The sequence below is a fragment of the Thamnophis elegans genome, chromosome 3 (assembly GCF_009769535.1).
Source record: "Thamnophis elegans isolate rThaEle1 chromosome 3, rThaEle1.pri, whole genome shotgun sequence".
Lineage (NCBI taxonomy): Eukaryota > Metazoa > Chordata > Lepidosauria > Squamata > Colubridae > Thamnophis > Thamnophis elegans.
In genome coordinates, this window is record NC_045543.1 from 115,841,795 (window position 1) to 115,864,711 (window position 22,917).

Below are 22,917 nucleotides of genomic sequence, written 5' to 3' on the forward strand. Positions count from 1 at the left end.
TTAAAAAGGATGGAGAATAGCAGCAAGCAACACATTAAATATGCAAGAGGTATTTGATGCAAACATCAATTATCTGAACAAAGAGGACCGACCAACACTTACCAGTTCAATATTTAATAAAGGAAAGCCATTCTTAAAATATCTTTTCTTTCTTCCATAATATCTAATAATATGTATTATCTTACACATTTATTCCATACTTCTTAAATCTAATTTCTAATTCTGCTTTGTATGAATTAATATACTAAAAAAATTCCAAAGGATTTAATGGGAACTTGTGGTCAAGTACATTGAATGTATATACAGCATTCTGTATGTGGAGTCCTTGGTACTTTCTGGGGTTGATTGTTTGCTTGCAGACTTTTTGTTAACCAGAATACATAATCTCTTTAGTACCAGATGGGAGTGCAATTTGGTCTCTGTTTATGTTCAATAGCTTGTCCTGTCACTGTTGGTGGGAATGCTCTTTTCATCTTGCTAGTCCCTTGATGTTAATTGATTAATTGTTGATTGTTTGTCTAGTGTAAATCCTCTCCTTAATCTGCTTCTCTGGTGTTGATTGCTAGAGTGGAGGTGTTTTGATCTTTTTGTTTCCTTTTTAACTTTTTAATAATCTCTTATGAATAGTACATAAATGTTGTTTATCTCCATGTGCCCATTGATGGGTGATTTGTCCAGGCTTCCACAAATTCCACATTTTTGGATTTAGCTTGGTTTAGGACTGTCACAGTTTCTCAGTTGAAACTATGGTTAAGTCCGTCTATATGCTATATGCTATGAAATTAAACAGTTTTCATTGTATTGAACTGATTGGTAGTTGATCTTCATGGATGTGCTTTCCTAGTCTTGTGTTTGTCCTAAATAGTGGCTACAATATATGTTGTAGATGACTTCTGTTTTATCTTCTTTTAGTTTACTTAAATGTTTTGGAGGGCTTTGGTTGGTTTGTGTGTTATGGTGATACTATGTGGTTGTATTAGTTTGTTGGTTCTTTCTGAAATTTTTAAAAATGTATGGTAATGTTATCTTTTTCATAACTTATGTTGGTTGTGCTGTAGTGGGTTGAATAGGCATGCACCTTTTGACAAAATTGCATTGGTACCCATTTGATTTATTACATTTATATGCCGCCCTTTTCCCTGAAGGGGACTTGTTGGAAGACGTTGTATAGTGATCTGTTTCCTTTTTCTAGTGTTCTGTGTTGCTGCAGTGCATTTATGGTTATCTCAATAATGTTCTTATACAGTTCCTTTTGCGAAAAGTTGGGTTGTTACTTTGGTGCTTCAAGTGGAGCACTTGATTAATGTGGGTTGTTTTTCAACAGACATGTATTTCTAGTTTGCTGCCATTGTTAATGAGGATTGTCCAGGAAGCATTATATGATTGTTTTCTTCTTCCCTTATGGATTGTATTCCTTTGAAAACTTGTTTCATGTGTCTTCTCTAATTGTTCCTTTTTATTATGACAAAATTATTATCTACATATTGGATTCATATTTTTGGTTCTATGTGTGAGAGTACTATAGTTTTGTAGATGCTATCACAGTCTGTGCTACAAGTCCTGAAAGTTGTGATCCCATGGTTATTACTCTGATTCATATTTGTCCATCAAACTGAAAGTAGATAGTGAGGCAAAGGTGGATGAGATCCATGATTCTGAGTATTTTGATCTTTGTAATTTTGGTAAAGTTGGGTATATTATATAGTATTGCTGCTGTGGATTCCTTTGCTAGTTCTGTTCCATGTATTTAAAGATCTCTGTGACATTGAATGAAATCATAATCTTATCTTCTACTATTATTAAGCCTTTGATTTTCTGGAGGCATTGTAACTGGGGAGTTCATAGAACATTCACTCTCCTTTGCAAGATGTCCAAGTTTTTTTAATACATTCTTTAATTATGTTGGGGTTCTTGGTAGTGATATAATTGGATGAAAAAGTTTGTTAGGTTTAGGAATTCACAAAAAGTGGGAGAATATAAACACTCCAAAAAATTGTATCAAAACTAGAAAACATACAACTTACTTTATAGATTCTTAATGTAGCAAATGGAAGGCAACTATTTAGTTATATTCTAATCCAAAGGAAAAGACCTTCAAGCTCAAAAGATGATACAATTGTGTTATTTTGAGTGTTGCTTACAAAAGTATGCATGTTCTACACTCTTGGCCTTGATGTTATGAGACCTCTTTCTCACTTTTAAAACAACTTCAGGAATTCATGAAGTTCCTTTTTATAAGACAGTGTAATTGAGAGCAGGAGGTATAAATGGGCTAAAAAATTAAATACATTCTTTCACTGGCTAATTAAAAACATTCAAATGTATTACTTATTTAAGCTAAATATAATATAAACAAAAAGCCTTATATGTACAAAGGCTAGAATAGTGGGACAATTAGTACAGGGTGCTTAACTGTAGCAATAGAAATAATACTGCACTTAGACTTATATACTGCTCCATAGTGCTTTACAAATATCAGCATGTTGACCCCAACAATGTGCATCCTCATTTTATTGACCTCGGAAGGATGGAAGGCTGATTTGACTTTGAGCCAATTAGGATTGAACTTCTGGCTGTGGACAGAGTTAGCCTGCAATGCTGCATTCTAATCGGTGTGCCACTATGCAGGTTATTTGATCAAGTGTTGGCAGTCTGTGTGATCTTCTTGCAACAGCTAACTAAATGGTCCACTGCTTCCTCAGCTTCTTTGCAGACAAATCATTTGCAGTCTGTTGCTCTCCTCTCAGTTCTGACTTTGTATGTATTTGTTCTGAAGGCTTGATATTGTGCAGTCAGAATTAGGCCCCTATGTCTCTTTCTTCAACTTTTCTGTTCTTAGCCATTGCCAGGTCTTGTTATTATCTGCTTTGCCTGCTGTTTTAATTTACTGGTCATATGATACTTTGCTTTGCCTTGCTCATTTGGTGTTCATGAATATATTAGCTTTAGTGCCTCCTCCTCCTCCTCCTCCTCCATCATCATTCAATACAGTTTTAAACTCTATCCTTGTGTTAAAATTACACCATCATCTAGCAGTTGAATTAAGATTACTTTTTAATGCATTATAGCAGTTTTTCCCACCTAGTGGTTTTGACTACAATTTCCATCATCCCAATTCTGGTATCAGGGAAGGTTACGTTGCATTATACTGTTGCTGCTTCAGTTTAATGGATCTCAAATGATATACAATACAGAATTGCAAGCATTGGTTTCAGAGGTGGGTTTCGTCCCAGATCAGTAGTGGCGGCAGCGGGAGGCTCTGCCCACCCACCCGAACGCTTCTGCGTATGCAGAATATTGGCTTCACATCAGATAATACAGTACATAACTTAAGGCACATCAAGTAAAAAATGGAGGGGGGAGAGAAGGAACAAGCATGCAGTCAGACAAGTGTTGCAGTCCAGACAGATATTAAAATAAAAGGTTTTATGAAATTCTGATGGATTGCCATATACTGTTGGTGGATTAACTTTTCCTAGATGATTTGGATAGAATTACCTACTTGCCAATTTGAATTTGTTATTTTTCCAGCCTTAAGCATGGTTCATTCTATTTCCCCATCTGAGATTTAAAGCAAAAATTACATTCATGCATATTTTTAGATGCATTTTCCCCAATATAAGCAATTTTGTAGGTTATTCTCTCAAGTATAAGAATGATTTCAAGGGCTGACTATGCTTTTCTTTGCAGCATTGCTCAAAAGAGTTGAACCAAACCAGAAAAAGTAAATGTAAGGGACATTTGAAGACAGATACAAATATACAAACATACACACAAATAACTAAAATGATACCATTTCCCAGCTTATAATTTATACACCAAAACAGAGGTTGGGATTGGGGATAAGCCAGGAAAATGATGCTTCCTCTGCAAACTACTGTATTTTCTCCAGGGATAAGTAGCCTGGCAGTGTTTGCATCAACAGTTTTATGTATTCAAAGTAGTAACCTCTACAACCAATTAAAAACACACATAAATTAAATCAATTTCAGAAACTTCACAAGAACAATCCTTTCCATTGTATTGTAAACATTCCCTAAATATTGGTGATCTAAAAAAAATGGTTAAAACTCATGATTCCATGACCATCTGAGTTCTAAGAAATATTGGTGCCTCAGATATTCTGAACAGACATTTAGAAATAAGAGAAAAGTTAAAAAAATAACAGAAAACCTTTGTGAAATAATTGCTTCCAGAATGTTTCCACTCATTAGTTCAAGATTTCAGCTGTACTCTGCCAACAACAGTTTTCCTGTTCCAGTTACATTTGTATAAAAGGATGAAATATTCATTCTTTATTCCCCCTTTTTATACATCTAATAAACGCTTGAAAAAGAAACTAGAGAAAACCAAGATCATAGTATAACATGCTATTTCACATGAAATACAAGTAGGCCTTGATTTACGATCACAATTGAGCCCCAAATTTTTGTTCCTAAGCAAGACATTTGTTAAGTGAGTTTTGCCCCATTTTACTTCCTTTTTTTGTCACAGTTGTTAGTTGAATCACTGCAGTTGTTAAGTTAGTAATACAGTTGTTAAGTGAATCTGGCTTTCCCATTGACTTTGCTTATCAGAAGATTGCAAAAGGTGATTACATGACCCTGGGACATTGCAATCGTCATAAATATGAGTCAATTGTCAAACATCTGAAGTTTGATCACATGGCCATAGAGATGCTGCAATGGTTGTACTTGTGAAAAATAGTCATTAGTCCTTTTTTCAGTGCCACTTTGTAATTTGTATGGCGACTAAATGAACTCTTGTAAATGGAGGACTATTTGTATTATTGTCCACTCTATAGCAATAGCAATAGCAGTTAGACTTATATTGAGATTGATTGAGATTGAGATTGAGATTGAGGGCTTTCAGCCCTCTCTAAGCGGTTTACAGAGTCAGCATATTGCCCCCAACAACAATCCGGGTCCTCATTTTACCTACCTCAGAAGGATGGAAGGCTGAGTCAACCTTGAGCCGGTGAGATTTGAACCGCCGAACTGCAGAACTGCAGTCAGCTGAAGTAGCCTGCAGTGCTGCATTTAACAACTGTGCCACCTCGGCTCTACAACTTCAAATATCAGATTATAAAGTAATATAGTCTCACAAGTCAGCAAAATGAAAAAAGTGACTCTTCACACTTGTGTGTGTTCTGCAATCAACTACAGTTCTCAAGAATATTAATTTGAAAGTAATATTGAGCAAGCCTTAAGCACCTGTTATCCCAGAGAAATTTCTCCTGCCTCTAGAATTTAAAACTATACTATTAAAATAGTGGCAATGTTTGAAGATACAATGTCTTATTTTCTCTCTCCTTTCCTCCCTCAACTACACCCTAAAGTTGATAGGTCAAATCTCTGATACACTTTTTTTTATCAGTGTCCTACAATACAGTACAATAGGGGCATGATAGCTTAGTGGTTAAAGACAATGAGCTTCTCAGCTGCCAGCTGGACAGCTGCCAGCCCAGGTTTGAGACCCGAGCTCCGCACAACTGGCCGAGCTCCTGCTACTTGTCCCCAGCTCCTGTCCATCTAGCAGTTCGAAAGCATTCATACACAAGGAGATTAATATGTACCAGTTCGGTGGGAAAGTTAATAGTGTTCCATGCACCTTTGGCATATAGTCATGCTGACCACATGATCATACAGATTGTTTTCGGACAATGTTGTCTTCCTCGGTCAAGAAATGGAGATGATTATCATGCCCTACAGTCAAGCACAACTGATAGGGAAAATCGGGGGTGGGCTTCAAAAATTTCAGCAACGGTTTCTTTGCCTGCTGGGTGGGTGTGGTCTACTCAGCTTCCTGCATCATGGTCAGGGAGGGGAATTTTCACCTTCCCCAGGCTCCAGATGCTTTCCTTGAGCCTCTGGAAGGGCGAAAACTGCTTCCCCTGGGCTCCAGAGGCCCTCCAGAGGCCGCAAAGAGACCTACTTTTGGCCTTCTAGAACTTCCAGGAGGCCCACTTTCCCCTCTCCCCAACCCTCCGTGCGGGCCCTACACTTAACTCGCATCCAAAATGGGTCACGTGAGACTCCTGGGGTGGGAGGGGCCATCTAGGGATGGGATTTGGAGGTTCTCCAAACCAGCCATAACATTAGCTACGGATTCTCCGGAACCCGGGAGAACCCATAGCAATCCACCTCGGGGAAACCTTTACCTTTTACCTACAATACAGCCCCATTCTCTTCAGATACATTACCACCACATTTCTTGAAACTACTGACGGCCTAAATAATAAAATACAAGAAAAATATTGTGACTAGAGAAAAAAGATCCCTATTTCGACTCAGATAGTCAACTAGAAGCACTATATTTGAAGCAAAATGATGGCATAACAAAACAGTAATTCTAATCTAGAAAGGAAAATATTACACTATGTGAGTCTAGAAAGTTATTCCAAGTGTCTTGCATACTATATGTGTATTGGGAGAGATCTCATAGATTCAACTACCAATGTTGCACAAAGAGATGCAAAAAGTATCCATGACAGCATGCTGGTGAGGAACTTAAGAACAAAAGGTAATACGGATGATCCTTAGAGCAGAAAGGTTTGTGTTTGTTTTTCACTAATTTTTCTGTCATCTTCTAAATCATGATATATGAAAACAATTATTTCCCCTGAAGGAGGAAGATGCTGAAATGTCAAAGACTCCTTTAGGCTCTACTGTGATAATAAAGTATTGGAGAAATAAAAAAAAAATTTTTTTTTGCTCCTTTAGTGAAGAAAGACATTTTGTGACCTTTTGCAGCTTTATGGCGATAATGAATTTTCTGCAGGACTCATACAATTTCAGTTACTCTATTAAAATAAGAATGCTTGAGGAATAGCTGTGACCTTGACCTTTGAAAAAATTAATGGAAAACTGATTTTGAAGGAACTGATAAAATCTATTTATTATCTAGACTGTGATTCATTACTGTTATGGCAATAACGCACAGATAATATCAGATAAATATTTTTTACAAAAACCAAACAATGTTATTCAACCTTCTTCACTCCTGAGTTGAACTATTAACGCCTGATATTTAGATATAAATCCTCTACTGATTTTTTTTTCATTGTAACAATATCAGTTTTATACAAGTATGTTTTTGTTCAAATTGAAAGGTTTTGCAAGTCAGAAAAGTAACAGTAACAACTTGAACAGGTTTAGTTCCAGGCCTTATCTTTTAATCTAAGTGAATTATAAAATAAGCAGGATTTGTCCTTATCAAAACTTTATCAGATTACCAATTAGTCTTTAATTATTACTTTAAGAGATCAGGTTAAAAAAAATGTTATCATTAGAAGGACTGTTGTGCTGTGTTACAATACTATTTCAGAGCTTATAATTGTTTTAATCATTTGATTTTGTAGGTCCTTGAGGTCTGCTGGAGTGAATGGTTACAATAAATTTAGTAAAATATGTAAATAAATCAATTTCTATTTCAAGAAGATCACAGCGAGCTGTTTCCCAAACCTTAAATTTTATTAGAAATTTTATTTTCTAAAAAAAAAAAAACTTCAAAAACCCACTACCAATTTATTAGTTTCTGGCAGTGCTACATAGAAACCTGAAAGAAAGTTACAGTGAATAAAATTATACATACATAATCAAGACAGAAATATGATCTAGTTTAGAACATCATTCCCTCTGAGGTAAGATTAGTCCCTATAGGCTTTCTAGAAATTTCTTAAAATATAGTTTTTCCATCAAACTTGGGGATCCCATGGAAACAGAGAACCTGTGAGATGGTTACATTGTGAGTAGGATGTTGGCCATGCTCTGGCAATCTTATTTCTTTTTATATATGATTGTTTTTAATGGTTGCCTTAAATTTGTTTTTAACTGTTTATTGCATGCTGCTTAGAGTTACATTTGTGAGACAGACGGCAGGCAGTCAGGAGGTCTTTACAATACAATACATTAATCAAGAATAATAAGATACAACACTTAGTGTTGTAGGTTACTAATGAGCAATCAAGTTATTTAACAAAATAATTAGGAAAAGTCCAAATACGGTAGCTAGGCATCTCTAATTCTTGAGAAGAAAATTACTGGAACAATATTTAAATGTAATTTATTTGATTTAATGTGTCTAGTCAACTCTCCCCATTATTCCTATGTTTTTAAAATCTGCTCTGAAGGCTTGGAGTACATTTAGAAAATATCTGGTAGCTTCAGGATGAAAAAAGCAAAGACCTTTGCAACTACAATGAAATTTTATTGACCTTTCCTCATTTTGTGATCTTATTGATGCATTATTTGCCCAAGACTAATCATAAAGCAAAGTATAGGAAATATGATAAATAAAAAAAATGAAGCAAATTAATAATGCGGAGATATCAAGATATCAAGTTTCTAAAAAAACGTAGCTTTCAATAGGAATTTGTCACCTTCTTAGAAGTTTCTGACAAATGATCATATACAAGAACAGCAGTAATCTTCTAAAGATAAGAGCTATTTAACATTAGTGACAAACCGAACTATGAATTTAGATTGCCAATGGTAATATAATTAGCATTTTACTGGCACACATGATGCAGGTTCATCCTCTATTTCCCAGCACAGATAAGTATGACTTTTCTACAGAAGATCACATTTTATTGATTGCCAATTCATTGATTCCTAATTGGAATTTCCCCAATTTATGCCAGACTAAAAAGTTTCCTGTGAAGAGCATATAATAATAGCACAGCACAGCACAGCAATAGAAATAGAATAGAACAGAACAGAATTCTTTATTGGCCAAGTATGATTGACACACAAGGAATTTATCTTTGGTGCATATGCTCTCAGTGTACATAAAGAAAAAAAATAGAATACATTCATCAAGAATAATAAGATACAACACTTAGTGATAGTCATAGGTAACTAATGAGCAATCAAGTTATTTAAAAAAATAATTAGGAAAAGTCCAAGGAGGAGAGGGAGCAATTATCCTGTAGAAATGATGAAAAATATTAGCCTCCTCCCCAAGCTTATATTTTGTAATGAGCTAATGGGAAAAAGTGGTCTATTTAGTTTACTTGATTCTCAGGAAAGCAGGAGGGAACATCCTAGGACTTCAGTCCATAGGAGACACCCAAGTGTGAATGCCTTTCACCTGCACTGCTGGTATTGGTTTAGCAGCACAATGCACTGATTACAACTCAAATACTATTCCCCAGTGTTTGTATTATAAATTTATATTTTAATAAATATGTTTACATTTATAACATTTGAACCTGAGAAAAATTACAACCCAACTTTTCCTCCTATGAGGATAGGAGGAAAATTGGGCTTCTCCTATAGCTGTGATAGCGAACCTATGGCACGTGTAACCACAGCCCAGCTCCACCGTGCATGTGCCCAGGCCTCCTGCTGGGCAGCTGGTTATGGGCGGGTTTCTGCCGCACAGGCGAACGGGATGTAGTGTATATGGGAGATGTGCATGCATGCATGGGGAGCAGGGGTCATGCATGCATGTGCACATGTGTAGGGGCATGGGGGGTCGCTCACACATGCATGGGGGCAGGGTGTGTGTGGGGACAGTGTGCATTGCATTATGGATGAACGTGCATGCGCATTTTCAGCATGTGACGGCAAAAAAGTTAACCATCACTGTCCTATAGGTATGATATGGCCTTGCTCATTTTCCTCTATTGTCTCATCCTCGGCAGTCCCCAGCCTTTCACCATTCAGCGCCCCCTTAATCATCCAAAACTTTGGATGCTCTACAATACACATTTATTGCAAATTATCAGACACACTCCCACTTATAAAAAAAGGAGACAGGAATTTGTTACTTTGCAATGACAAAAATGAGGCATTTATAAGGAACTAGACAGCACGCAACCCTGGGTCATCATTTCAGAGGTATTTCCTTACCTAAACAGAAAAGCAGAAAAGCAGTGAGAATGGGAGCGACTTCCTGCAGGCTTCTCTATTGTATTTCCATGAGGGAAGCTGGCAGAAAGCAGTAGGAGTAGGAGCAACTTCCATCTTACAGCTGAAATGTTTCCAGCAGCTGATAGTACAGCTGTTTATAATATTCGCCCCTACCCGGGCTCCGTTTTCACTGGCAAAAGGCTGCGGGAGGCGGTCACAGCCAAAAACGGAGCCCAGAAAGACCGTGCGCGGTCCTCACGAGCTCCGTTTTTACTGCCAGAGGCACTGCAGGGCAGTCCTTCATTGTTTCCAGGGAAGCTCGACGGGCCAGATCTAAGCACCTCACGGGCTGGATCCAGCCCGCAGGCCTTGAGTTTGACACCCTGGTCTATGGCATAACCTACTTCTGGGATCCCTAATCTTCAGGAGCTGTTGAGAATATCTGCCATAATAAGAACGTCTTGCCATGGAGCTAAGCCTTACTATCCACAAGAGGTCCATGAGAGACTAAACCAATCAAAGACTACCAAACTACCAGAATAAATCAACTCTTGTTCTAACTCAAAGGCCACAGCACTATCCTTTACCTCTGCTTATCTTTGTTCTTTTTCTGGAGATAATTTTTAAACATATGTACTTTTAAAAGAATAGGTACCAATTACTTTTATTTTCTAAAATAAATTTTATGAGATACTTTGGGACCCAGAGACATTTTGGGAAATAGAAATGAAACTGGATTTTGACACTTTGCTTTGCAACATACCAGCACCTCATTTTTAACATTAAAATATTTTAATCATGTAAAGTAAAATCTCAATGGGAGCTGTGTAGATATACTGGTTAGGCAGTAGAATGGAAGAATCAGCTATTTCTTTCAGGATCCTTAGCAACAGTACACATACCAAATGATACTGCTAATCTACCTACCAGTATGATCCAGTGGTGGGTTTCAAAACTTGTTCGAACCTACTCTGTGGGTGTGGCCTCCTTTGTGGGAGTGGCTTGCCGTCCATGTGACTGGATGGGAGTGGCTTGCTGTCCATGTGACCAGATATGAAGATGCCGATGACACTTGTCAGAACCACCTTAAATTACTTCACTGGCATGCATAAGAATATGATGTAAACTTGTTTTTTAAAAGGCATCTTTGGTTTGCGTTAAAACAACTTCAACACACGCAATGTTCTGATTGCACCACAAACGCAGTAGCCATCCTTACCTTTCACAGAGGCACTGAGTTTTATAAATAGGAGCATGATAGTGTAGAATAATCATATCCAAGGACCAGGGGTGGGTTTCAAAAAAATCTTGGAACCTCTTCTGTAGGTGTGGCCTGCTTTCCGGGTCCGCTGGTGGAACCTCTTCTAACCGGTTCGGTAGATTTGACGAACCGGTTCTACCGAATAGGTGCGAACTGGTAGGAACCCACCTCTGGTATGATCCCATTACAAAATAAGGGGGAGTACTTAGAATTTTGTGCTTATATAGTAGAATTTACTGCTGCAATATAAGAATATTACAAACCATTTCTTCGTTTCCCACACACAGCTTGGTAAAGCTGCAGTTTATTGAACTCTTTTTCAGTAGAATATCATGATCAAGTATAAAAATAAACAATTTTCTTATGGCAGTTTTGGATTAGGCAACCTATGTGTACTTGACAAGTTTAAATGCACTAAGTTAATAGTAGGAGATCACTTACGGTATTTACGAGTTCTGTTAACTTTTCTCCCTCAAACAATGTTATCTGCCTGAGCATAAAGAAAAATATTTGCTTCTTTTTAAGAGGTTATATAAGTGCACTCAACCCAAAAGCAGTTCATTCCATTTCCTTATACTGCATGTTTGTTCTCTTTATATCAATTTTATATTCTTCTAATATTGAAAAAGAAGTATGAATGGCACAAATCAACCTAGCTGTACAATAACTCATAGAATCATGTCTAGCTCTTGTGCATTGGATGAAAGATGGAGCCCAAAGGGGCTAAGTGTCCAATAATCAAGACAAATTCTTCTAGTATTCTTGCAGATGCAATATATAATGTCACTGGAATTCAAATGTGATTTATTATGAACTAAATACAGTACTCACATATTATAAAATATTACTTCAAAAGGTAATGGGCAATTCCATAGAAAAGAAAAAGTACTGATTCAGCAGAATATAGATATGCATAAATACCAAACCACTGAAACTATATTAAGATATTATTAAACATGTTTACCCCCAAAATGAATATAATTGTTAAATTATTCATTTTGGTAACTCCACAGACTTTTGATTTAATTGCTGTTGTATCTTCAGTAGAGGGTTCGTCTATTTCCCTCTTTCTCTCCGATAACGGATACTGTTTCTGAATGTCAATTAGTGGTTGTCACCAACATCTTATGGATGCTAAAATCTTAATGAAATGAATGAAACTATAAGCAAATAACTGAAAATAAAATTGTAGCCAATGCATTTTGCCAATATATAATGATTGTGTATGTGTTTATGTACGTGTGCAAAGCAAAAACAACTCCCCCACACATACACATTAAACCTCCTATGAGGTTATTTATTTTGGCAGTTGTTGAAGTATTGATCTTATAGATGTCATAGGCAGTGAAGGAATTTAAATTAAATTAGTTTTTAAGTTTAAACTAGGCATAATGGATAGTGTCTCTTTTATTACAGTGTCATACATCTACGGCTTAAAAAGCAAATTTGTCTAAGCTGCAATCGGTAGAGATACAAATATATATCTATAATCTTTACTTTATTACTTATTTTTATTTTTGTGAGCTGCTCAGAGTCATTTAAAATAGGATGGCATATAGGTTTAACATATTATATTATTATTATTATTATCTTTTTTATTCACTAAACATGAAACTCAGTCAACTGAACATTTAAAAATGTATCACAAATGTCATTGACTGGCACTGATGATTGATACGGGTTGCTGCCAGCATCCTAGGTATAAACTAAGTATCTTCTTAAAATGTATGCTGTTTCAAGTAGTGCGTTTTTTTGCAGTTCCGCTGGGGTTATTTCAGGAAGTTGCAATTCCTTGATGTATTTTGTAAAATTCTTGGACATGGTACCAAGTGCCCCAATGACAATGGGTATCACTGTTGCAGGTTTTATCCATAATTGCATATTAGTATGAGTATTAATATAAAATTTAGAATGGAGAATATTTCTTCCTGAAAAATATGCAAATAGCACTTCTATTCTGAGTTTAGTACTCAACATTAGATGTATTTGATAAAAATCTTATTTAAAATTTTCTTAATTTTACAGCTATTATTAATAACCTAAAATAATAACTATATAGACAAATTCTGATTAACAACCATCCAGTGCCAAGGATTCAATTATTTTTATCATCATTCAATTCAGATTATGAAAAAATAAAATTGAATATGGTAGAACACAATGTTTGAGGGTTTGTATGTGACAGGCCATAGAGCAAAGTCTGTGTGGTTAGGAATACGGTTTAGCAGTTAAGGAAATTTTGATTCAAAGCCAGCTGGTTTTTAATTCAGCTGAATCACTGAAACTTGATGAAATGCCATAAGACAATCTAAAAGAAAGCAGATCCTTCACAATGGAAGAGCTGACGTCACCCTCAGAGTTGCCAAGCTATCAATAACTTGCAGAACTGTTTTTCAAAAGGAAAGATGCAAAGTTGTACCAAATGTGTATATTACATTTTGAAATATTGTTCCAATGCATATAAGTCACCTAATTTGAAACATATATTTTGTGAGTTCTTAGTATGGTTAATTTAGTGTATTCATCAGGGAACAGTTTGTCTTTAATTTGATGTTCGTTTGAAATTCTGACTACACAGAAGATCAAGAAAGCCTGAAAATCTATAGATTATTGATCAAGAAAAAAGGATTTCAGTAACAGTTCTGAGTAGCTAACAACTTTCATAAGCTTGATCGCTTCCAAATATTTTAGACTTCAATTATAATGCTGACAGGAAAACGTATGTAAATTGGTAAATTTTACTGCAAATAAATGAAATTCGGTCTTTAATTTTAATTTGTGAATTGTTTTCTGACAAGTCTATGTTAAAATTTGGGTGTATTCTGGTGAATATATTTACTTATAATTTTGTTGTCAATGAATAAACTTTTAAAAAATTATTTTCTCTGATATGATGCATATTAGATTGTGCCAAAGATGTGCCATGTGCAGAAACGGAATTATTTTCATATCTCTGAAATGTCCTATTCTTCATCTTTGATATTTTGCTGCTACTTTATTCATTAATAATGTGCTGTGTTGCATTTATTATTTTTATTGCTGTAAGTTACTGTGGATGCCACTGCTGGAAAACCAAGTCCTTCTTTCTAAGTTGCAATTTTACGTATTTCATCTGGATGAGAACTGTTTCCACTGAATTCCAAGTAACTTAATTCTAAACAGACATACACAAGTTAGTGTGTAGGTGTGTGAAGTTCTTAAATGTGTTTTATAATTAATGTAAATATGCAAGTGGTCAGAGTTCCAATATTTTTCATTAGGTTTTGCTAGCTTATTAGAACTTTGAGAAAATACAATCAAAATACAGCAGTTAATCTGCTAAAATCAAGATAGCAAGATAATCAAGATGTCATTATTTATTAAACATACAAACAGGGAAACTATCCAAGTTTAAATAATGAGCCAAAGGTGTCTAAAGGAAAATCTGTTCATGATGCAATTGAATATTACAAATGGACCACTTCAGATAATATTATATATGGATGTGTGCTTGTATGTATACGTTGGCTACAAATCACCATGGTTATTTGGCCCTGTTCACTCTTTGTATACTATAAACTTTTGTATGTAAACCACAGTTGTGTTCATGAAACACAATATGGTTCATTTGATCTTAGTGTGTTTCATGAAGACAACTGTGGTTTACAAATAAAAGTTTATGGCCTTCAAAGAATGACCAGGCCTTTATGCCTTAACCATGGTGATGCATAAACCTTACTGGTTTTTTTTAAATATTAAAACAATATAATAATAAATTGGAACTGAGGAATAATGGAATACTTTTTAGAGTGGATAACTGTGTTACGCTTTTGCAGTGAAAACAGCAAAGGATCTTGTGGAAACTAAGATTAGATGCACAAATAATTATCCAAAAATAAATGTGTTAGTCTTGAAGATAACACAAAACTGTTGTTTTTACTAGGAAAAAAAAACTATGAGGAAATACTACTCACTGGACAAGCACTTCAGAAAATGAGCCTGAAGTATTAAAAATGATACAATTTATTTCAATGTGTTTGCTGAAACATGTTATAAATGTTGCTGCATTTTTTCATCCATGCTATCATTTTTATTGTCATTATAAAACCAACATCTCTAAGCTGAAATAGGGAATCCATGTCATTTTCCCTTTTCTTTTTTGCAGCTTAAAAATTGTGCTTTTTTTTTAACCTGAAAAGGACCGAAGCAGTCTTCTTCATGTCCTATCAGTCATAGTTTTCCCAGGTTATAAAAAATCATGTGTGTAGAATCATACCAGCCCTTATTTTATAAGTTGGTCATCTGTTTTAAAGGAAAATGTTTGGCAATATGTGTTTGTAATTCTTCAAGTACCAATGTTCTTTTCAAGAGAAATTATATTGAGCAAATCACCAGTGGTGGATTCTCTAATCCAAACATGTGTTTCGGAAATAATAATTATTCTAGCAAGGTTTAAAACTCAATATTTGAAAGATATTTAATCTTTCAGACAAACTGTTCCAATTCTCAGCACTCAAACAAAGATAATCAACACATTTTGCATATAAAACAGGATGAATGGGAATACATCCAGACAAATGTTTTTGCATCACTTCAGGATTGGCTCCAGTCCTAATTGTTCACATGACGTTATCTGTTTTGAAGCTCAGTTGATTTATTCCTGACTCTTCACTGGCTTATTGGAAATTACAGCAACAGTGGCTTTTTAATTCATTTTGGAGAGCTCGTCCTACAACTCTGCAGAACATGTGGGTGGTCCACTGCAGGAAATTCTCACCTCATCCTGCTTTGGGGGCTCAATCAGCCAGTGCATCAATTCCCCTCCACAGAGCTTCAATATCTTCTTCCTGTAGCCTGTTTCTATATGCATAGTTTAGAATTTATCTTTTTCACCCCTAATTCAGTCAACACAATAACATCCAATCATGATAATACCTTAAGAAAAAAATGGCCATTTGCAAAATTGCAACTATCATGTCACTTTCACAAATTTCAGAGGATTTTAAAGCAACAATCAACTAAAACCAGACAAACAAGAACAGTTTAGAAGCTTTCATAAAAAAAATAAAAATAAATAGTCTACCTTTTCCTGCATAGGCTTGCTTTGCTGAAACCTCTCAAATGCTTTTGCAAAATACAAACAAATCTAAGAAACTAAGGCAAAAATCTTAGTTTGGTTCCTGAAAGCTTCATGGACACACTCATGTTGCTTTCTCAACAGCAACACAAAGGGATCTGGCATTGCCTTCTTCTGTTTTATCAATTTTCCACGATTGTCTACCACTTTGGAATTTCCTAATGGTCTCCCACAAAAATATTATCCAGTGTGATTCCTCTTAGCTTTTTTTTAATACAGATTTTTTTAAACATTTGGTGGCACTACTAGCAATTTATTTTATTTACTTCTTCTATTTTTTACTCCAAGATCTAGAACATATCAGGAAACAGTGCACTTATTTGGGACTGGAATCTTGGGAATGGTTGAACATCCTAAAACCTCTAGTACAACCTTCTTTTGGCCCGTAACTCTATAACCTCAGAAGAAAGAGACTATTACTCTTGTACAGGTAACTATGAATACAAGTATTTCGATGCACAGATGCAAATCATCAGATCCAGTGCATTTTAAATAATAGCAATAGCCAATAGCACTTAGCTTCACAGTGCTTTACAGCTCTCTTAAGTTATTTACAGAATCAGCATATTGCCCCTAACAATCTGGGTCCTGATTGTTACCTCAGAAGGATGGAAGGCAGAGTCAACCTCAAGCAGGTGAAAATTAAACAGCTGGCAGTCAGCAGAATTAGCCTGCAATACTGCATTCTAACCACTGCACCACCAAGGGGATGTAAATATTACTTTGCATTCTTCTGACCCAATCTAACAAGAAAAAATACAGTGGTGCTTAATGGTTTGTAATCTTTTTGAATTTTCAGTTTTCAGTATTTCTGCATGAATATAACCTAAAATGTGACCAGTTTGCCACACAAATAATAAAACTAGATACATATAGTCCTTGACTTACGTTTGTTTAGTGATCGTTCAAAGTTCAATGGCATTGAAAAAAGTGACTTATGATCGTTTTTCACACTGTTGTAGCGTCCCTGAAGTCATGTGATCAAAATGTGGACACTTGGATGCTGGTTCATATTTATGATAGTTGCAGTGTCCTGGGGTCATGTGATCACCTTTTGCAACCTTCTGACAAGCAAAGTCAATGGGGAAGCCAGATTCACTTAACAACAGTGCCACTAACTTAACAACTGCAATGATTCACTTAACAACTGTGGAAAGAAAGTGGATAAAATGGGCAAAACTCACTTAACAAAAGAAATTGTGGGGTCGATTGTGGTCGTAAGTTGAGTACTAACTGTAAGATAATCCTATTAAACAAATGTGTCAAAAACATTAGACTTGCTCATTTATTGATTGAAGAAAATGGTCCTGGAGAAAGGTAAATAATGAAATCCTTTCATAACAATGAAGTAGACTTTGTTTTCAAGTGACTGTATGTCTTGGAAGACATGAATATATTCTGTTTTTGCAGAAATGTTACAGTGACATGAAATGTATTCTATTAATCAAAACTAAAATAGAGGGAGTTATCTCTAGCCAGAAATGTTTAATAGAAATACCTTGCAGTAAATGTACTGAAAAGTGTCACCAGTTTGAGTGCAGCTGAATAAATGGTAAGAGCAAATATTCACACACCCGATCTTCATATCCACCAGCTCTGAGCTCCTGTCTTCCATAACAGAGTACACATTTAAGTTGCTACTATATTGAGAAAGCCATTCTGTGCCAATAGGTTCTGTTTTTCTTTAATTGTAGTTAATATCTAAAAGACAACTAGTTTGTTATAGTGATTAAGGCAACAGGCTAAAAACCAGGAGTCTGTGAGTTCTAGTACTGCTGATTTAGACATGAACTCACTGAGTCTTAGCAAGAAGGCAATGGTAAACCACTTCCAAAGACTCCAAGAAAACTGCTGTGATTAGTCCATTGCCGAGAGTCAAGAATGACACACACACAAAATCTAAACAACTAGCAGTCACAGTGAGATGATGGCTTGAGAAAATTTAAATCAAATCCCCATTCAAATATGAAACTCACTGATAACCAGTCACATTTTCTCAGCCTCCATTCATAGAATCATTGTGAAATAAATGTGGTAGATGGATAAGAGAACCACACTTCACTTCACTGAGCATCTAGAGAAAAGCTGAAATAGATGCAATTACTAATAACCCAGAGCTGTCAAACTCCATCCGCAGGCCGGATGCATCACCACTGGCCATGTCCATGCCTAGTTTAGCGAAGGGGGAAAAAGTCCTGATATGTCATGTGATGACACCGTGACGCTGTGAGTTTGATACGCCTGTAATAACCAAATCACACCTCTTAGTTTAGGGACATCTTAATCTTAGAGGGATGAGTTGATTGTAGAAGTCAGATGTTAATAAAATGTATTTTATATACTTAGAGCTAAATAGCCAAGACACTAAAAAGTGGTTCTGGAACCAAGGCGTTAACAAATCTGGCTCATGTTAGGCACTGCATTAAGAATGCTATATATCTCCCACAATGACTTCCAACTTATTAATCAGCTACAAAGGAAGTCCTTTATTTAAATTAACTATTCTCCGCAGAGTAGCTATGTTCAAAGAACTAATGTACAAAATGAGCAGAAAAACTGCCATCCACATGAGCACATATTGAAAGCTGTGACAGTGCCAACATGGATTAATATGCCTTATTACAATATATCTAAGATAGTTCAGGACTGGATGGTCCACAGCCCGTTACGTAGTATGATCTTGCTCCCAGAATGGCACTTATATGTTGTTTTAAGGGTAAACCATTAAAATAACAAATTAAAAATTGTTCATCCATGCTCACTAAACCTTAGGCTTTAATCTCTCTTTTGTAATCCTATCTAAAGTCTCATAATACTGTATAGTAAGAATGCCCAAATCCGACACAACTGCAAAATTGAGTGGGAACATCAAAAATCTAAGGATCTTGTCTAAGAACTCAGTGAGATCATTAAAAATCTCAGAATATTTGACAACCTTATTAAATACTAGATGACTGCATGTGGTTTACATGCTGAAATTGCAAGTAAGGTTTACGTAGGCAAATCCTATGCATGCCACTTTTAGTTACAGACACTAGAAACAAAATAGACATGTTTAATTCATCGGGCAGCTGTCTTTATCTCCTCCAGAGCAACTGCTTTTCTTCATAACAAATTATTGTAGGGGCACTGTGAACTATCTGGAATATACTGAACTCAAAGCAACTGTTTTATACAGCACATGGCTCCCTGGTTATATACATCACATTAATTAGCTGATCTAATAAGTCATAAAACTTTTTTAGACTTCTAGAAAGACCAAAATATATGGAATGCTCACTATGACCTTGATTGTGATATACTTCTTGTTCTTCCACTCCTTTATCTACTTTCTCTCCCTTTCATGCCTGCACAATTATTTATCTTTTATCCTTCTGGCACAGTTGCTTTGGGAAGGAGAAAAAAAAAGCAGAGGCTGTCTTGATTCTGCCTCCCAACCTTTCTTTCTTGCATGCATAGTCAAGAGTGCCATTGACTGCACCTTTGTGCATTATGTGGTAGCTGTGGCTTCCCAGTATTTCACTCCCCTTATCTTCTATAGCACATGTGCACAAAGTAGCAACTGGATGAGCTGCTTCCTTTATCATTACTATCCTTTGGCACTGTCCGTGTCATGGAACTTTTGTGGAACACACACCTGCTTGTGGTGGCTCTGCTTTCACTTTTGTAGAAATGGGAAGAATAAAAAAAGCAGCATAAACCCACAACCCTGCAGGGAGGTGTCCTCTGTAGTTTTGGATACTTTTTCTTATTATATGGTAATTTCATTAAGAAAATTAGAGAGAATGCAAAAGTGACGTTCCAATGAAAATTTTCTTAAAATCATTTCCATATTGAAAAGCTTAGTGTCTGGCAAAGAAAAAGAAAACCTGGAGAGAGTTTTGGAATAGACAATGTTTACTGGAAAAATGATGGGGTGGAATCTCCAAATCATATGGTTACAATGCAAAAGCAACCAGAGTACTTGGAATTTCAGAGACAGAAATGGGCTCGGGCTTCCCCCTCCCTTTTCTAAGAGGTCAACAAAGAAACTTGATTGCATATGAAAGAGCCCCTGTATCTATCAGATAAAACAGCTATCAGAACAAAACTACTAGTTTTATTTCATTTCTAGGCATTACAAGACACCCCAGTCTGTTGAACTCTACCATATAGGACAGTATATAGAATACAAATTAGAGACAAAAGTTTTTAAAAAGGAATTACATCAGTCCATAAAAAGATACCTACCATTTATATACTATAACATCACACAAGGCATTCATCGCTCATTCTGACCCAGGCCTGACGATAGAGCCAGGTTTTAAAGGATAGTTTAAATAGCACTGGAGGAGGTGGTTATACCTTTGGCCTGAACTGTGTACAGGTAGCCCTTGACTTACAACCATAATTGAGCCCCAAATTTCTTTTGTTAATTGAGATATTTTTGAGATGAATTTTGCCCCATTTTACCACCTTTCTTTCCCCAGTTGTTAAGTGAATCAATGCAGTTGATAAGTTAGTAACCCGACTGTTAAGTGAATCTGACTTCCCCACTGATTTTGCTTATCAGAAGGTCGCAAAAGGAGATCAGATGACCCCGGGACATTGGAATTGTCATAAATATGAGTCAATTGCCAAGAGTCTGAATTTTGATGACTTGACCAAGTGGTTGCTGGAATGGTCCTAACAGTGAAAAACGGTCATGTCACTTTTTTTCAATGTCATTGTAACTTTGAATGGTCATTAAATGAACTGTTGTAAGTTGAGGATTATCTGTATCTGGGACATGTAGCTGTTTATCAAAACAGCTCCACACTGTGAATTATATTTACATTTGAGTAACTTAAGTGCACTAGTTAAGACTATAATTTCTGAAAATGGTTTAGAGTGGTTAACTCTGTACCCTACGTGAATGAAATCACGTAGTTTTATGAGATAGAATATTTTGTACCCAGCCCTACAGGTTCTTCCCAGTGGAGAGTGGAACAGAATAACAGAGTTGGAAGGGACCTTGGAAGTCTTCTAGAATCTATCCAACATCCTGCTCAAGCGGAGACCCTATACCACTTCAGTCCAATCTCTTCTTAAAAACTTCCAGTGATGGCACATCCATAATTTCTGAAGGCAAGCCATTCCACTGATTAACTGTTCTCACAGTCAGAGGAGATCCTCACTTCCTCACTTCCTTGATCCTCAGGAGGATTCAAATAACACTCGTAGCTAGGAACATGTCCCACTAAACAGGATTCATTTTAGTACATCTGCACAGATTTGTAAAAAGATCTAGCAATTATGTGAGACTTACATGGAGATGGATCCACGAAAATTGGATCTATGTTATGAAGTATCTCCTTCCTGGGTGATGGTTTTCCTTCGCTGAAACAAAATTTATTATAAAATGATTCAATCTCCTTCCATAGTTCAACAGAATCCCATTCCTCCCACTTCAATGTTTCCTTTTAAGAAATAAAGGAATTCTTGTTAACCAATTTCATTTGCAAAGTTGCTCCTAAATAAGTTTAAAATAGTCTATGCCCCTTTCATTGCAGTGGGAAAAAACTTTGAAATAATAATCAAAGAGATTTGCATCAATCTCTTGTAATACAGTAAGCCAATTCAAGGAATTAAAAACACAGTTCTGGGTCATATCACACACTAAGATATAGTGCGAGATTTAAACATAATTTGTTCAATAACATAACATAAGTAAACCACTTCACCACCAGAGCCCTGGTGATGCAATAGTTAGAATGCAGAATTGCAGGCTAATTCTGCTGACTGCTAGCAGTTCGATCCTGCAATTTGGCAGCTAATCTTACCAAACTCAAGGTTGAATCAGACTTCCATCCCTCCAGGTCGATAAAATGAAGACCCAGATTGCTGGGGGCAATATGCTGACTCTCTAAACTTCTTAGAGGGGGCTGTAAAGCACTATGGAGCGGTCTAAGTGCTTTACAGCCCTCTCTAAGCACTTTAAGAGTCTAAAAGTCTCTAAAAGTGTTAGTGCTATTGCTATCAAGCAATAAGAAAAGTCATAGGAACGTGATTGTTTGTTTGATTAATTGATAACTAGACTTTCTTCAAGGAATTCAAGGTGGTGTTCATTGCGTTCCCTCCTTTTATTCTTTCTCAGAACAATCCTATTGAGTAACATAGGCTGAGATAAAGTGACTTGCTGAAAGTACCAGTATATATTTTGACTTTCTTCAATCCTAATCCCACAGATTAACTACTACAGCAGACTAGCCCAAACCACTGTTTCTTCTCATTGCACTTCCAGCTGCAATATCACCCTTCAGCAAACCAGATCTCTTTCTAAAAACATCATTGGTGAGTTGGGTTTGTGGTTCAAACTCTAAGCGAGGAGATATGGCAGATGGGCAACCAAGCTATTCATTAAAACAGAACAGAAGTGGTCCTAGTATAGCATATTCACTATGCCCCTTGTAGAAACATGGAGCGATCTATAAATCTATGAGCTATTGCTACTGCTTTTTAAATGCTATATTAGCATTTTATGTTCATGATTTGATAAACCAAAATGGCTAGATTCCTACGGCATGAAAATCTAAAATTGGAAACGATTAATGCACTATATCAATTCATTTTGGACAGATGCAAGATGAAATTAAACACATACAATAAAACAAACCAACAAATCAAGACCTGGATTCATATTTAAAAGCTGTTTTCTGAATAGTTCA

The 22,917-nt window shown here is 36.0% G+C and overlaps 1 protein-coding gene across 2 annotated transcripts in view; it reads right to left on the minus strand.

Annotated features, from left to right (window-relative positions):
- Positions 1–22,917, minus strand: part of ARSB (arylsulfatase B) — a 72,164-nt gene that overhangs the window by 10,974 nt on the left and 38,273 nt on the right. Inside the window, exons 6-7 of one of the 2 annotated variants that reach the window (XM_032214379.1) lie at positions 21,519–21,589; positions 13,214–15,954 (exon numbers count right to left, since the gene is read on the minus strand). In XM_032214379.1, the coding sequence (XP_032070270.1) occupies positions 15,953–15,954; positions 21,519–21,589 (73 nt within the window). In that variant the 3' untranslated portion in view covers positions 13,214–15,952. Of the gene's footprint in view, positions 1–13,213; positions 15,955–21,518; positions 21,590–22,917 lie in introns of those variants that run through there. The other variant, XM_032214378.1, reaches the window with a different exon arrangement.